The 15,448-nt window shown below is 49.7% G+C and overlaps 1 protein-coding gene across 6 annotated transcripts in view; it reads right to left on the bottom strand.

The window, feature by feature from the left end:
• The window catches only part of CUX1 (cut like homeobox 1), a 300,846-nt gene that overhangs the window by 94,774 nt on the left and 190,624 nt on the right, over positions 1-15,448 (bottom strand). For 5 of the 6 annotated variants that reach the window (XM_044429825.1, XM_044429827.1, XM_044429826.1 and 2 more), the window contains exons 9-15: positions 15,389-15,437; positions 13,604-13,708; positions 9,828-10,016; positions 7,357-7,415; positions 5,249-5,297; positions 2,302-2,401; positions 468-1,139 (exon numbers count right to left, since the gene is read on the bottom strand). In XM_044429825.1, the coding sequence (XP_044285760.1) occupies positions 468-1,139; positions 2,302-2,401; positions 5,249-5,297; positions 7,357-7,415; positions 9,828-10,016; positions 13,604-13,708; positions 15,389-15,437 (1,223 nt within the window). The remainder of the gene's footprint in view (positions 1-467; positions 1,140-2,301; positions 2,402-5,248; positions 5,298-7,356; positions 7,416-9,827; positions 10,017-13,603; positions 13,709-15,388; positions 15,438-15,448) is intronic. The other variant, XM_044429829.1, reaches the window with a different exon arrangement.

The following is a 15,448-nucleotide window of genomic DNA, read 5'->3' as shown; positions in this document are numbered from 1 at the left end:
TAATTATTTGGATGGATAAATGCCAGAAAGAGTGGGGCTATATAAGTCCATGCTAGGCACACCAAGGCTTTCGCCCAGTGAAGCAAACGTTGCCAGAGCCAAATCTGTTCCGCTGGGCCCATTGGGCCTGGGTTGGTCCCCAAGTCTGGGTCAGAACACCAAGGTGGGCCACCGATGCTGCAGCTTGGGCCAGCTCCCCACCGGGATGCCCGCTTCCCTGCACCCATGAAAACAAAGAGGAGCTGCGCAACAGCAGCACCCTGTGCCGCTCCCGATCGATCCCGGCAAGGGAACGGCCTGCCCATCCTCTACTCTGTCCCTTCACCCCGACTCACAGAAGACATGGCCCGAGCTGGAGAGCCAGCGGACCTCTTCAGAGGCTAGTGCAAGAAGCCCTCCAGAGAGGGGCCCGGCACGGCTTGAGAACAGACGCTGGAAGAAAACATGGCGGCCGCAGCCTCACTCACCTCTCTGCCTGCCCTGGATGCTGCGCAGTGCCAAGATGTTCTGCTCATCCGAGAGGAACTGCTTCATCTTGTGGAAGGGCTCCTTCCCCCTCACGGTGAGCTTGTTCCACGGCTTGGGCCGAGCCAGGATCTCGCTCACGGACCCTTGCGAGAGTCCCAAGACGTAGTGTCCAAAAATCCGCTGTCCGATATTGTGCTTGATCAACTGCTCCTTGACCTGACGTGCAATTTCGGCTGTGTCTATTTCCTCGCCTTCAGAGGCGCTGCCGGTGCTTTCCGACTGGCTGGGTGAGGGAGCCATGCCGTTGACGTCGGGGCTTTGCTGCAAGGGGCTTTGGGAAGATACGGAGTTTGTGCTGTAGGGACCTGCTGAAAAAATCATGCTTGTGCTTCCCGCTTCCTGCATTGCCTTGGAGTAGAAGGACTGCATAAGCTGGCGCTGGAGGAGAGAGTTTAGTGCAAATTTTCCCGTAGAAGCCAGGGGTAAGCCGGAGCTTGCCAAGGATGAGCTGAAAAAGTCTTGACTTAAACCCGTTGGTGAGAACTGGTGTGTACCATTAGAATTGGAGGCCTGCTCCCCTGCATTGCGGGGGAACTGAGGAGGAGGGGAGGCCGGCAAAGTTGCAGGACGCTGATTCTCAGGCTGGTCTTTCCCTTTTCTCCTGGCTGACCCTACAAGGAAGGTCAAACATAATGCATTATGGGGGATCAAAAAGGAAGGGGGGAGAAACCAAGACCAAAATGCAGAGGTTGCCCCACAAAAGGGAAAAAAGTGCAGGTTGCGTTTTGCTTTGTTTTGTTTTGTTTTAATAAGGGCCAATATAGAAGGTCATTCGGGTTTGTTTGTTTGTTTTGTTTTTGTTTGTTTGCTTCTTGAAATTTTAATAAGCCAAACAAGGCCCCCAAGACAAACAACATGCATTTCATGTTTGCACCTTTCTTGTATGTTGCAGCCTGGAGAATCCCCCTTTCAAACATTAACAGTAGAACAATGACAAGAAGTGCAGTGATACAATCGTGTGTGTTTTCTTTTTTTTTTAAAGGCATTGACAAAGAAACAGTCTTGTTGGTTCCTTTCAGATTCAAGTCTCCTCCTCCCACAACACAGACCCATTCATCCACCCGCACACACCAGCGCTGTGCCCGAGCGCTGCAGACATTTATGAACGCGAGATGAAACTTATCGAGGTTAGGCAAATCATGGTCTGAGGGTCGCCACAGAATAGCTCCGAGACTATCCAGCACACAGGAAGAGCCCAGGGCTCGTTCACACATCGATCGCCCGCCACCGAACGCGGAACCAAAACTGCTCCTGCAAAGTCCACCGTGCCACCCATCCATTTACGCAACAGTCGCAAAATCGCTTCGTTTGAAGACAGACAGGGAGGCAGGCAAGCAGGCAGACGGACAGACAGATGGAGAGACAGAAGAAATCAAACAGAACTGCAAGGCACCACCGCTGGAAATCAGACAATCGGGGTCCAGAGTGACACCCTGGCTGAGTACATGAGACAGGCTAACTTTAGAGATCCACTTTAATCTATGTTTAGGGAAAGGGGGGAACCGCCAGTGCCACTGTCAGGTGGCGCCTGAAATGCAAGACAGATTCCAATGTGGCTCAACACAGCATCCCCGCAAATGCCTCTTCCCGAACCTTTCAAAAGTCTCCCAGTCTTCCTCGATTATCTTTGGTTTAAGGTGAGATTCAAGGTCCCCGCTCACCAGGACTCATGCCGTCATGTGCTGAGGGCTTGGGCTCAGAGCCCCCTTCCTCCTCCCCAGCAGGAAAGGCAGCCGCAATAACAACAATCGAGTGTTCTTTCCATCCACTTACCGCTCAAGTCGCTGTTTGTGATCCGCAGCGTGGCGTTCTCTGACTGCAGCAAGCGGTTCTTCTCTAGCAGCAGGACCTCCAACGGTTTGGATGCCGCGTCCTACAGAGAGGGAGAAGGGGAAACGGGTCCGGGGTTAGCCACAGAGGAGCCCAAGAGCTGCCCCTCGGGCAGGCAGGGCAGAATTCAGGATGGTGCCTGGGTCGCTCGACTGGAATGCTAGAAATTTGTCATGCATATTTTGGTGTGATTGTTCTCTAGGAGTCTGTGATGGTATTCTGTTCTGGTTTCTGGGGCAGTCTGCCTATCAACTCTAGAGATGTATTTTTAAGTGCTCCATTAATCATTTTTTACACCTGTTTGCCTTTAGACACAGTGTTATCGCAGCGTATCTTCCTTGAAACACCGTGTTTCGGCACTGTGGAAAGAATGGACAAATTAAATCACTTACAAAAGCTGACCCTTCCCCTTTCCTTACGCTCGACGCTCAATCACTGAAACCCACTGGAAATAATAAAAAATGCCTGGAATGTAGAGATGCAGCTTCAGGTTTGTGCTGAAGTTGTCAGAATCCAATTTGTAACCTTTGATCTGATGAAATTAATATGCGACAAGACCAGAAGGTGTGGGCCCTTCCCCCTCCTTCAGGGCTTCTTAGTTAAATTTAGTTGAATTTGGTGTTTAGAATGGTTTGAAATTTGGGATCTTTGTTGCCACTGCAATGTAATGGGACAAGAAGATGCAGTGGGGAAAGGGTTGGTTTGAGGCCAGAGAGGGCTGGCTTGATGTTCCCAGAAAGCGATCAAGCTTTCTGGTGGTGACTGTGCATCAGTATCCTCTCTCACACAGGTGAAAATGGAATGCACCTGTGTCCAGTTTTGGACACCTAAGCTTAAAAAAGACTTAGAAAGGCTAGAGAGGAGGGCGACAAGGATGATTAGGTTGGACATGCATGTGGTAGGCATGTCATGAGCAAAGCCAGCTGGAGCCGGGGGTCAGACTAGATGACCCAGGAGGGGTCTCTGCCTTGCTCTGTTTCTATAATTCAGGACTGGAGGCAAAGTCCCAAGAGGAGAGATTGAAGGAAAGAAGGCATGTCCAGCCTTGAGAAGACTGAAGGGAGATAGGAGAACATTCTATAAGTTCCTGAAAGGCTGTCATAAAGAAGAAGGAGAAGATCTCTTCTCATCCCTTCCAAAGTGCAGGACACGGAATAATAAGGTACAGGAAGCCAGATTCCAGCTAGGTATCGGGAAAACCTTCCTGACTGTTGGAGCAGCACGGTAACGGAACCCAATCCCTAGGGAGGTGGTGGGCTCTCCCACCCTGGAGGCAATGAAGAGGCAGCTGGACAGCCCTCTGCGAGGGATGCTTGAACTGGGAGAACCAAACTGCGCAGGAGGCACGACCCGATGGCCCTCTGGCCCCTCCGACTCAGCAATTCTGTGAAAATGCCCCTCCTGCCCCCAGGAGGAGAAGGTAACAAGCACAGGCTGCATAAGCAAGAGTTGGCACTGCTAGTTATGGTTCACTTAAGTGCTGGCTCTGTACTCACACACAGGTGGCGGGAGAGATCGGCCCGGTCTGCGAGGTCACGGCAACCTCCCCCGGCTTAATTAAGCCAGGCTTCATTGCAGCCAACTCTCTGGGCTGGTGGCCGTTTGGCCCATTCGAGCTGCGGCGGATGACTGCTTGGGATGCCTGCCCCAGGAGACGGTGGCTGGCCAGATGGCCAGCCACGGTAAGAAACACGCCCTCCCATCGTGTCTCGAACCTTTCCCACGCCGGCCAGCACATGCTGCAACTCGCCATGGTACAGATGGGCTAGAGTGGGCGGTGCTGATTCTGCAAACCAGGCCGCTGTTGTTTCCGTGTATGGAAGGAGACGGGGGCAGGGCCGAGGCCTAGGCAGATTCTGCGGCCTTCACACTGGTGTGGGGGTTCTGGTTTTGCCATCTCTGAAACAGGGAGGCCCACCCAAAGGTGTGGTTTTTCTTCTCAGTTCAGAGGGGCAGAGGAAGGGAGATTCAGTTTGGTATCAGCATCTCCGCATGACGCTGCATTCCCTAATGGCCAGCATTCCAACTGGCTTTCTTTTTTATTGACTTCTGCGCTACTCTTCTTTTGCCCTGCAAAGTCACTCCAGCTCCTTCAGTGCCAACATAATAAAGCCTTTTACTTTGAAATCTTTTGTCCTGATCTGCTTTTTTTTTGGGGGGGGGGTGGCCAGGACACAGGGTACCAGTTCTCCTTATTGCATGGAAAAATCCCTGTTTATTTCCCTTTTCTGAATCATTAAATGCTTTTAGTGTTGTTCATCCTCACAACCATAACTGGTCGCCAGTCGCCGCCTCTAAGGCAGCGGGTCACCTAAAGACCATGCGGAGAACTAGTAGATGAGGAAAGACTCGAATGGGAAGCTATTTCCATACCACTGTCTCAACATACCAGAATATAGAGGGGAAAATCATAAAACAGCAAGAGATCAAATGGCGGGGGGGGGGGAATGAGCAGGCAGACAAGATTATTAAAACATGGTAAAATGCCTAGAGAAATGGATTTCATGAGGCATTTAATAAATTTAATAGATAGATAGATAGATATCAGACAGACAGACAGATAAACAGATTGATAGGCAGGCAGGCAGACTAGAAAAAAAGGCAACTCTGTTAGGGGGCGGCAGTCACTAAGCTCTTGTTAGTCCATGAAGAATTTAAAAAAAAGTCTTAACTTGTCCTTTGGGTAATGAAAGAGCTGGCGCCACTGCCTGCCCGTGCTGGCTCTTTCTTGCTCCTTCTTTTAGTTTCTGCTCATCGTAACTAGATGAGGCAGAGCAAATGTGGCTTCCTGGCTGAGTGAGCCAAGGGACCCAGGTCTCCAAGGCAACCTTGTTCGCCCAAAAAGCACCCCACCTCTGCTCCCGCGGAAAACAGAAAATGAGCCTATTACCTGCGTACTGGAGCCATCGGAGGGTGCAAACTCCATGGACTTCAAGATGCTGCGAAGTGGAAGAAGAAAGAGTCATTTTCTGCTCCATCCTTTCATAACAGCTCTGCTAATCAGCATTAACATTGTAATTTTCAGCTCTCCAGGAACACCCTAAGTGATAACTTTAACAACTTTTCTTCTGAGTAATATGATCTGATAATGAATATAGAATAACTATTCACACCGGTTATCGTGGAAGAACATTCTCCCCACCGTCCTCTAAATCACTGTGTAATGCATTCCCACCAGGCCTGTTTGGAGCATAAATTTAAAGGTTAATAAGGATATAACATTTTAAACTGTCAGAAACAATATAAATTTATACGTGCACTGCTTTGGGGGGGAGAGTGGGGGGACCAGCTCTAACAAAGCAGCAAAACCGGAGAATTGCCACCACAGACGTAATAATGCCCACGAAATGCGAAACATAAATGCACGGCAAACACACCAGCCCATAGATCAGGAAAGACGTGCACATGTTGGGCTGCATGGACCAACGCGCGCCGGGCTTGAACATGGGAGGAGACGCCGCTTTCCGTGCTAATGCTCGACTGCTCCAGATAATTGTTTGGTGTTTTCTAAACTCGACAAAGTGCCTGCAAATCTCCCACCCACCGAAGGCGCCATTTTGCAATCTCTTGCCCAGGTCATTAAGCAACTCCACCTGCGAGCGTGTTGTCCAGCCAGATCTTGCCCTCTCCAGGGGAAGGCTCACACCTGCAATGGCTCCCTTCAGGAGCATCTTTCTGTAGCCCTTGGGTCCGGATGAGACCGGGGCCTCTTTCAGGGTCCCGGGGCCTCTCCCAGTGGGCAGTGGGGAAGGCTGTTCTGCCTCCCTGGTAGCCCCTGAAGACCTGTCCCTGCCCCACTGGCCTTGCAGCGTCTGCCCTGAGGACCAATTCTATAACCTGACACCAAACTTTCAGGAGCCCGCAAGTCAACCCCCAGAGGTAGGATGTGTAAGTGGGACCCACAACAAACGGAGGAGCGACCCATTTCAGAATTGCAGCAAGGCCGCCGTGCCCGTTTCTAGGTGCCCTGTCCTCCCGCCCCGCCTTCCATTTCCCCCCTCCCCAAACAGCCAGTGTTGCATGGCTTCCGGGCCCACTGAGTCCCCCATCTGGCTGACTTTGGAGGTACTGTCCCTTCCCTTAAATGTGTTTTTGGCTTTCTGCATCTCCTGAAGTCCCATATTGAGTCTGCCAAACCTGCCTGTGCAAGGGGAAGGGGTGTTTTGGCTACGTTAGGAGAATACACTCACTCTATATGGGAGGAAAACTGGGGCCCTCTAGATGCTTTGGAGTACAATGCCCATCAGTCTTTGCATACACAGCCAAGGGTGAGGAATTTATTTATTTATTTATTTAGGAAATTTATAGGCCGTTCATCACTGTCGTCTCTGGACGGCTTACAGAATATTATGAATCCTAAACAAAATAAATTGGCTATACCATGAACTGAGCATAAAAATGACATGGTTAAAATAAATTAGATAAATAAATATACAATAAAATCGATTAACATTTGCCAGCTAAAACGTCTGGAATTTGCCAGCGAAAACATCTGGAATGCCACAAATGTTGCCCAAGCTAGGTACACGGGACGTATTAAAGATAATGGCTTTGATCCAACATGTGTGTCCTTATGAAAACAAATGTTGCATGAAGAGGGTAAAGATCTTGACCAAAATTCTCCCTTTTTATTCTCCCGTTATTTTAATGTTTAACTGGTTTTACTTGTGATTTTATTGTGAATTGCTGGATGCTGAGCCATTTTTTATCCATGCTTGCTGTGAACTGTTCTGGGAAGCTAGTAATGGGATGGTCTACAAAAGCTTTAAATAAAATAAAATAAAATAAGATAAGATAAGATAAGATAAAATCAGGACATGGACATGGATGTTAATTCCAGGACTTCTTTAAGGGGGATGCATGTCCCACAAATACACCTCCAACCCACTGTCTGTGCAAATAGATGTTCCACTTGGTTGCTGTGGGTTGGTCCTTAATGCCAAGTCTTCACATTTTTAGGAAAAAACGTCCAGTGGTCTCAACTGTGCATAAACTTACTTCAGTTCTTTCTTAACTTCCTCATAGTCGGCTTGCACCTTCAGTTTTTCTTCCAGTTGCTTGAAAGGAAAAGAAAAGATGCACAATTATTTGATTTGATTCATATTAACATCCCATAATCTGACTTTTATGCCCCACAATTTCAGAAGCAATGTACATTAATCAAACCAATGAACATAAAGAGATTTATCAATGTAGTTATTTGTGGTTCCTGTGAACAAGATGGAAAGAACCTACAAAAAAAGGGGAAAGGATGCTTATTGGCTTAATCTCCAGCCAAAGAATCTTAAGGGTGAAAACCTCTCTGGGAAATAAGTCACAGGCCTCTTGGAGAAGGGAATGTCACCTGGGGTAGCCCCCTAAGCCCTTGTCCCATTTGGCCTCATACCTCGGGAACTGACTTCCATCAGAGGTTCATCAGACCTCTTCTTTGCCTGACAAAACCTCTTAAGGTCCACCTGGTCTCACTAGCCTGGGCACAGACTGTGGGTTGCACCTTTCATTGCTGAGATCTGTTTTTATATGATTTTTACTGAATAGGTATGTACAGATTTCTGATTCTGTTTGTTTGGCTGTGCACACTTCCTGATGCTGGCTTGAAGTGGGGACCATCCTGAAAAGGGCCCTACAAATAATTCAAAACAAATAAAACCAGATTTGCAGTGGAGGCCTGCTTTACACAGGACAGCCTTCTGTTTGAGGGCTTCCCAGTCAAAGTCTGGTTTCAAGACCCATAATAAGTGGCTTAGAAGTTGCTTATCAAGCGCTACCGGAACAGATGACTGAGAAGCCGAAATATCTTGGGCTCAGTTTCCCCACTAGTGTAGCCCCTTAGTATCGGCGGCAGAGGCCCTCCTCCAGGAACCCTCTTTGAAAGAGGTCAGGAGACAGAGTACTCGGAGGAGGGCCTTCTCTGCGGCGGTGCCCCGACTATGGAATGCGCTCCCCAGAAAGGTCCGCCTGGCGCCGTCATTATATGCTTTTCGGCACCAGGTCAAGACCTTTTTATTTGACCAATATTTTAATGTTAATTGTTTTTAATTGTAAATTTATTTAACTTATTTTAACTATTATATTTTTATCTAGTCAGTCATGGCATAGTTAATTTGTTTAGGATTTAGATTTTACTAAATTGTAAGCCGTCCAGAGATGACAGTGATAGACGGCCTATAAATGTCCTAAATAAATAAGCAAACAGTGTGGAAGGTATTGCACTTCCGTTTATTCATATCACGGAAAGCGGTTATAAATCTGCACCTGCAATAGCTATACTCTCTCTCTCAGCACCAACGGAACAGAGTGGGCACATTTCATGGCCCTCTGTGCGATCATGTCCTCTATTTTTCAGCCGCGTGCCAGCAGCTGGCCCACCCTGGGCGAGGGCAAGGCGCTTCGGGTTTCCGGCTGGATCCGGCAGCGATGCCGGTGCGGGGCTGCATCTGGGAGGCGCCTCCACATGCCAGCAAGAGATCAGCACAGCAATCGCCTGAAGGAGCCCAGCACAACGCGAAGCAGAACGAAATGGTCAAGCTGTGAGACAATCTGGAGGAACTAATGTCTGGCTCTAACGATCCACTCGGTTCGTTTTCAGGCAACATAAAAGGCGTGTTCCTAATGTTGCGTAAGGTCTAAAAATAGACCCTCTGGGACCTTGCAAATGAGGTACTAAGAGGGAGGAGATGCCACCTTTCCAGGAAGCCCATCTGGGCACACTAATCAGAAAGTGTACACACACCTCGCCTCTTTCCCCAGAATAAACGAACTAGCCCTATTTCCCAGCACGGAAGCGGGTCTTCTGTGCTAAAGATACGCAGCCGAACATATGCTGATTATGAAATATCAAGCTGTCCCCCCACACCCCCCGCCCGGCAGAGCAAGACGGGTGGAGAGTCTGACTCGCCGGATGGCGGCTTGTTTCCCAGGAGGCCCCACAGCTCAGTGGCAGAGCCTACACGGGCTTCTAGGAGGTTCTGGACATCCTCCTGCAGCGGATGCTAAATCATGGGCGGGCTGCCATCTGAGAACTTTGTTCCCTGCGCAAAGCAGAGACTTCTGAGTTTCTGACCAGTGGGCAGAACTCGCATTCTTGGATGGCCGAGCAAACGAAAGCCAGGGGCCATTCTTACACTAGCAATTTTCTGAACGTAAGGGATCCGAGTTCGAATGGTGCTTTCACTGGAAATCAATGTAGCACTGTCTCTTAAAATCAATCATTTCAATGTACAACGTTCAATCAATTCGCTTCAGTGTAAGAAAACGAAGTCACTTAAATGTGGCAAGTTCAAGAACAGCCTGTCACTTATGCAGGATAATATTAGAATGCAAGAAATTGCTGAGCTGGGTGGAGCTCAGAAATGCGGCGGTGGGAACCCCCCCCCCTCCCCTGAGTGGTGCTGCGGGTTCAAATATGCAAGGTGCTGGTGCAGTGAAGGATGGAGCCGGCCGGGCTGCAGGGGCCCGCGTGGCCTTACCTTGAGGGTGCAATTCTTGTCGGTCAGCTGCTGCTCCAGCTGGGAGATCTGGCTGGTGGAGTTCTCCCGAAGGGTGGTGAGGCTGCCCTGGAGCCTCTGCACATCCGCAACCAGCTGGGCGATTTCACGCTCCTTGGCAGCCAGCTCCACTTCCAAGCTGGATCGGGTCAGCACCTCAAGGGCCTGCTCCTGGCGGAAACAGGGCGGGGGGCGAGGGAATGAAGGAGAGGTCACTCCTGGGCAGAAGGGCTTGCCCACAACGATCCACAGAGCATTCGGTGGGAACCGAACACAGCGCCCTAATAAAATTTCCGAACAGCAATAAAACCCCTATTAAAACAATCAAATCTTACAACATTGGGGAAATAAAAAGGTTTTAGCCTGGTGCCAAAGCCTGGTGCTAATTTTTTTAAATTGTTATATTATTATTATTTATGTATGTTTTTATGCATTCTTTGTGGGCTGCCCCGAGGCTTCGTTGCGATGGGGGCGGCATAGAAATGTTTTAAATAAATAAATAAACCATGGAGGCCAGAGGCTGCCAGACAAGGTCTTGGAGACGGGCTCTCCCCGTGCACTGGCAAGCCAGTCTAGTACCTTGCCAGGGTTGCTTCAGAAATGTAGGCAAACGCACCCGCTGAAAACGGTGGCCAAAACCCTGGCCTGCTTCACAGAGCCCTGTAAGCCCAGCTTTGGGCCTGGTTACCTGAAGGAGCGTCTCCTTCCATACATGCCCTCCCCTCCTTGAGTTCCGGGGCAGAGGCCCTTCTCTGGAAGCTCTCCCTGAAGGAGATTAGGAGGCTGACTACCCGGAGGAGGGCCTTCTCTGTGGCGGTGCCCCGATTGTGGAATTCACTCGCCAGAGAGGTTTGCCTGGCGCCGTCGCTTTAGCACCAGGCTAAAACCCTTTTATTTCCCCAATGTTGTAAGAATTGTTTTAATAGGGGTTTTATTGCTGTTCGGAAATTTTATTAGGACGCTGTGTTTTATTTTACTTTACATGATCTTATTGTTAAATCATCCCCGGACCATGGTAAGGGACGGCCTAGAAAAGTTTTCAATAAATAAGTTTTAAACAAATACATCAATAAATAAGCAAGCAAGCAAACCATGGCTGCGTGTCCTGTTGTCTGAACGCAGCCAGCTGAGAAGCCATCATGGAGGGAACGCCGTCTTAAACCAGTTAAGGCTGCTGCAATGTCCTCTATGTGGGGTTGCCCTTGAGTCCAAATGTGGCTGCCAGGATTTTGCCAACATGCCGAAAGGGGCATGTATTTCCAGCCCTTTACACTCCCCCACTGGTTATCTGTTTGTTCCTGAGCTTGGCTCAAGAGCTGGAATTAACCTTTCAGTCCCTAAACCTTATGATGGCAGGGCGTGCCAAGAACGGCCTTCTCTCTTCCATCTCCTGCCCTCAGTGACTATCTGGCAGGTGAACCTGGGAGAGAGAACCTTCTTGGTGGTGGCACCTGGAGTGCGGAAGGCCACCTCTGCTGGAATCCCTCTCCAACCACATTTTTACAGACATAGCTAAGATGTTCTTGCTCCAGAAGGAAATTTATACAGATTAATTTGTGGAGTTGGCATGCTTTTAAAGGAATTTTATAGGGCTGGATTTGTCACATGGGTTTTAATCGATCGAGCAATCAATTTCATGAGAGTTCCTGAAGCAAGAGGCTTGCAGCTGAGCCAAGCATGTGGCCTGAGAGGCATCTCCTCGGGCGAGACATTCCTTCCTCTGTATCAGCAAAGGGGAAAGAAACGCCTCTTGTAAAGGCAGTTCTCGTCATCCGCAGATTTTAAAATAAGTCAGTCTGATGCCATGCACACACCTGTTGCCAGATTAATTGGGGGTGGGGGGGGGAATCTGCGTTCATCAACAGGATTTTAATTGATTAATTCAACAGCTTACATGATGCACTTCTATTAATTTGTGCTCTGCAGTGTGCAAACACAGGGTATTTAGTGTAGGCGATTTCTTAATGCAAGCGATAGCAGACACTGTAGTATGTTTTAGGACTTTATTGTACTGTGTAAAAGAAATATTATCTCAGTTATTATTTCATATTTTATGGCACTTTTTTCTTTCATTGCAGTGGCAATTTTATATGGGACATATATCTGGAACCTGTCAAAGCCAATGGCTAGTACAGGAAAATTGATGATGAATTTTAATCCTAGCTGATGGCTGTGCTAAGCTGCTTTTTGTTGCTACAATTCATCTTTTATTTTATTGTGATATTGTAATGTAATATATTATTATTTTTCTGTCACCCATATTATTGTTATTACTCCCTTTTATTTACAGAGGCGTAGTTACAAATGCAAGCGAATAGGCACACCGACTTCTTGGTGCTTGCGCAATGGCGCCCTGGCAATCCTTTCTGAGACCGAACCTTTCTGTGGCTTCCACCCGCCAAGACAAACTGGCACGCAACACAAACCCTGCCAGGCCCGAGAAAGCAGCCCCGCCATCACCATCACGGAGACGTGCACAAACATAAATGCCACTCCGGAACTGGTCCCCTACTCCAGAACGCTCTGGAAAAATAGACTCCTATTAAAGAGTACCAAGGAAATCTGCTAATCCGAGACCCTGGCAGTGGATGCTACTAAAAAGTTTGAAATAAATAAATGATTGCAATGGCTGCATTTGTGTATGATCTTAAACTATGTTTTAGTGTGACATGGATGAGTCTCTTTCCTATTCTGGAAAGAACAAACCATGACTCCATTTCTGTTGCCTTGAGTCTCAGCGGATAGCTATGTATGAAGCAGAACCGTGGTTTAGGACAAACTCTAGTTTGTGAAAGAAGCCAGCTGAACAAGCCAGGGTGCGTACATGGCTTGTTTACTGACCAGAGTCTGTTTTCAGTTATGATCAACTGGCAACAAGCCAAGTTTTGCGACCCTGAGATCTGGGAGGAGGAGGTTGCGCACACCTGAGGGCTGTTTGTGAAGCACCTGTGGCTTAGTGCTACAGGTGCGCTGGGGCGACAGAATGCCCCTCCTCAATGGGAACGGGCCCCATGCCTACAGAAACCTCCCCGAGGAGTCGGGGTGGGGTCACCGGAGTTCCAGGCCAAGCAGCAGCAGCAGCAGCAGGAGAAAACCCGGACGCATCCTGGTTCAGCATAGCAAGTGCTTCCCTTCCCCTGCCTAGCCCTCTATGGTGAGCGGAACGGCTGGTGTGGGGAGCAAGGGGGATCCAGGAGCCGCAGAGGGGAGGGCCTTCGGGGTGGGAGAGGCTGCTGGCAGCCAGGCTCAGGCGGCCAGGTGCCAGGGCGGGACTCGGGGAACTCCAGGCCCATGAAGCTGGGGAACCAAAGGCACTTCTGTTAATGCCTCGGATGCGGATTCTGCCCCAAGGACCAGATTTCACACCCATTTCCTCAGCTGCAGGTGGGGAGCAGCTGCCTTGGCTCAGGATGGACCACCAGCAGGTGCTGGCATGCAGGCGGAACGGTTGTGGAGATGGCACTGAAAGAGCTCCGGGCTGTCACACGTTCTCGGCCCACACGGGCAGCCGGTTCCGGGGAAGCAACCCAGACCTTGCACCCCCTTGGGAAAGGACGGGGTAGTTCAAGTCTGTTTTCCCACCCCCGCCCACCCTGCTGCACGCTGAGCAGCGCAAGCGGTTGCGCAAGGAGGCAACACAAGAAGGGGAGAACTATTCCCCGGAAACCCAGTTCTGGCCGCCGCTGGAAAGCTCGGCTCTGTGCAGGCACTGGGTGTCTCTGCAGCAGGCATAATTCAGCACATGGGGTGCTTCTTACCACATCCGGGGCCTTCTGGATCTGTGTGGCCAATTGGAGAGATTTGTTAGCGGACGAGAGCTGCTCTCTCAAGGACTCGGCTTCTCTCTGAGCTACCTCTGCCCTCTGAAGGAAACGAGAAGGGTGAGATTTCGGGGGGGGGGGGAGAGAATGTACATTTGATTTAACAACTGGCAATTACTGCACGAACATTCATCAATTCATGCCCGACTGAGTATAATTGATTTTCCTAAACACTCAACCTAATAAATGATGGAGGGGGGGAGAAGAGAGAACCTCAGAATGTGATGGATTTTTATTTTAAACAGTACAAGGAAGAAATAATTGAGCGATTATGACAGTAATTTAATGCTAGGAGCAAGGAATCCCCTGCTGACACAAACGCTGCGGCCCACTGAATTTCCCAGGCTGGATGAATGCGAGTGGAAATGGAATCCTTTGATTCAATTGCCTTCTGTACTCCCAGCCAAGGCAGGCTGAGCGAGATTCCTCATGGGAATCGTTCTCAGGAGTAAATGCCAAATTAAAGAGATCCCCAGCCTGTTTTGCCTGAAACAAGCACATTTTTCCCTCTCTTTTTCTCTTTTTGGTCAGAGTCGTTTCCTCCATCGCTGTTTTCCCCCTTGCATACATCTCCCAGAGAGAAGCGTGCGAGGCCGGGCAAATCCTGCACGCTCATTAGGGAAACACAGACATTCTTCATTGTTCCATGTTCATCCTGCTGGTCTTCTGGTGCAGGCAAGCGTGGGCTTCCACACACGGCTGGACTACAACTCCCATGATCCCCGGCCAGCCTGGATACGGGCCAAGGTTGATGGGTATCCTGGTCCACCCTCTGGTAGGCCACACACTTTCTGCCCCCTCTAAAGAGGGCATCCTATGGTTCCCTCCTTTATGAGCTAGTCAGGCTGAAACAAAGGGGGGCAGCTCTCTTCCCAGAGGGTCCCTCCCACCCATATTTTACGCTTGATTGGCGGCATTCCCATCCCATGGTCTGGAGCGAATCGGCATCTCTCATAGTGTACATAAACCTTACTTTTAACAGCTAGCCCAGGTTTATGCATGAGAAGGCGGTTGAAAAGGAGCTGAGGGGCTGGGCAGGACCCACCCCCCTCCATGGCGCCGAGCTTTGGAAGTTTCCTCCGATCGAGGCCTTGCGCTCCACGGCAAGCCCACGGGTGTGATTAGATGGAGACCACGAAGAAGAAGGGCCAGAGTGTGGCTCTGGATAACAAGACCAGCGCATGCTTAGGCCACCCACAGCAAGGTCGCAGCGTGGGCCACTCTGAATACGCAACCCCTCCTATGAGCAACGAGGGAACGCTGGGAGGTTGTCCCGACGGATAAGCAACCTTTGCATGACCCATGCACATAACTTAGGGGTTGTTTCCGAGGACCAAGGGTTCTTTAACCCTGCCCTGTGTGTGCTAGGTTCACGTGACCAACCACCCTGGAGGAGAGGTGGCTCGTGGGGACGATCCAGGTGGATGGCGTGCCGGGGTTTGAAAGAGGGTGTGAGGGGAGTTGTAGGAATTCCTGCTCCAGAAGGAACCGGAAGAGAAGAGGGAGGGAAGGTCAGCCCCATCCAGCAGCCTGCTCCGGGTTACTCAACTATGGCTCAGCAGTCAGAGGCGCAAATACCCACCCCAGCCCCAGATGAGGACAACACGGAACTTTTCTGCGAAGATGAGACAAGAACGAGAGGAGTTTCTTCAGCCTGTCTGTTAGAGGAACCCTCCAAGGCTGCCGCATGATCTGATAGATGAGTCGGCTTGAAAATCTTACCTGATTCGCTCTTTCAAGGTCCGTCATGACCATCTCAATTTCATCAGACCTGGGGGAAGA

This window comes from Varanus komodoensis, unplaced genomic scaffold, assembly GCF_004798865.1.
Source record: "Varanus komodoensis strain SLA01 unplaced genomic scaffold, ASM479886v1 scaffold20_1, whole genome shotgun sequence".
Classification (NCBI taxonomy): Eukaryota; Metazoa; Chordata; class Lepidosauria; order Squamata; family Varanidae; genus Varanus; species Varanus komodoensis.
Note: the sequence above shows the minus strand (reverse complement) of the source record. Positions and strands in the feature narration are given on the sequence as shown.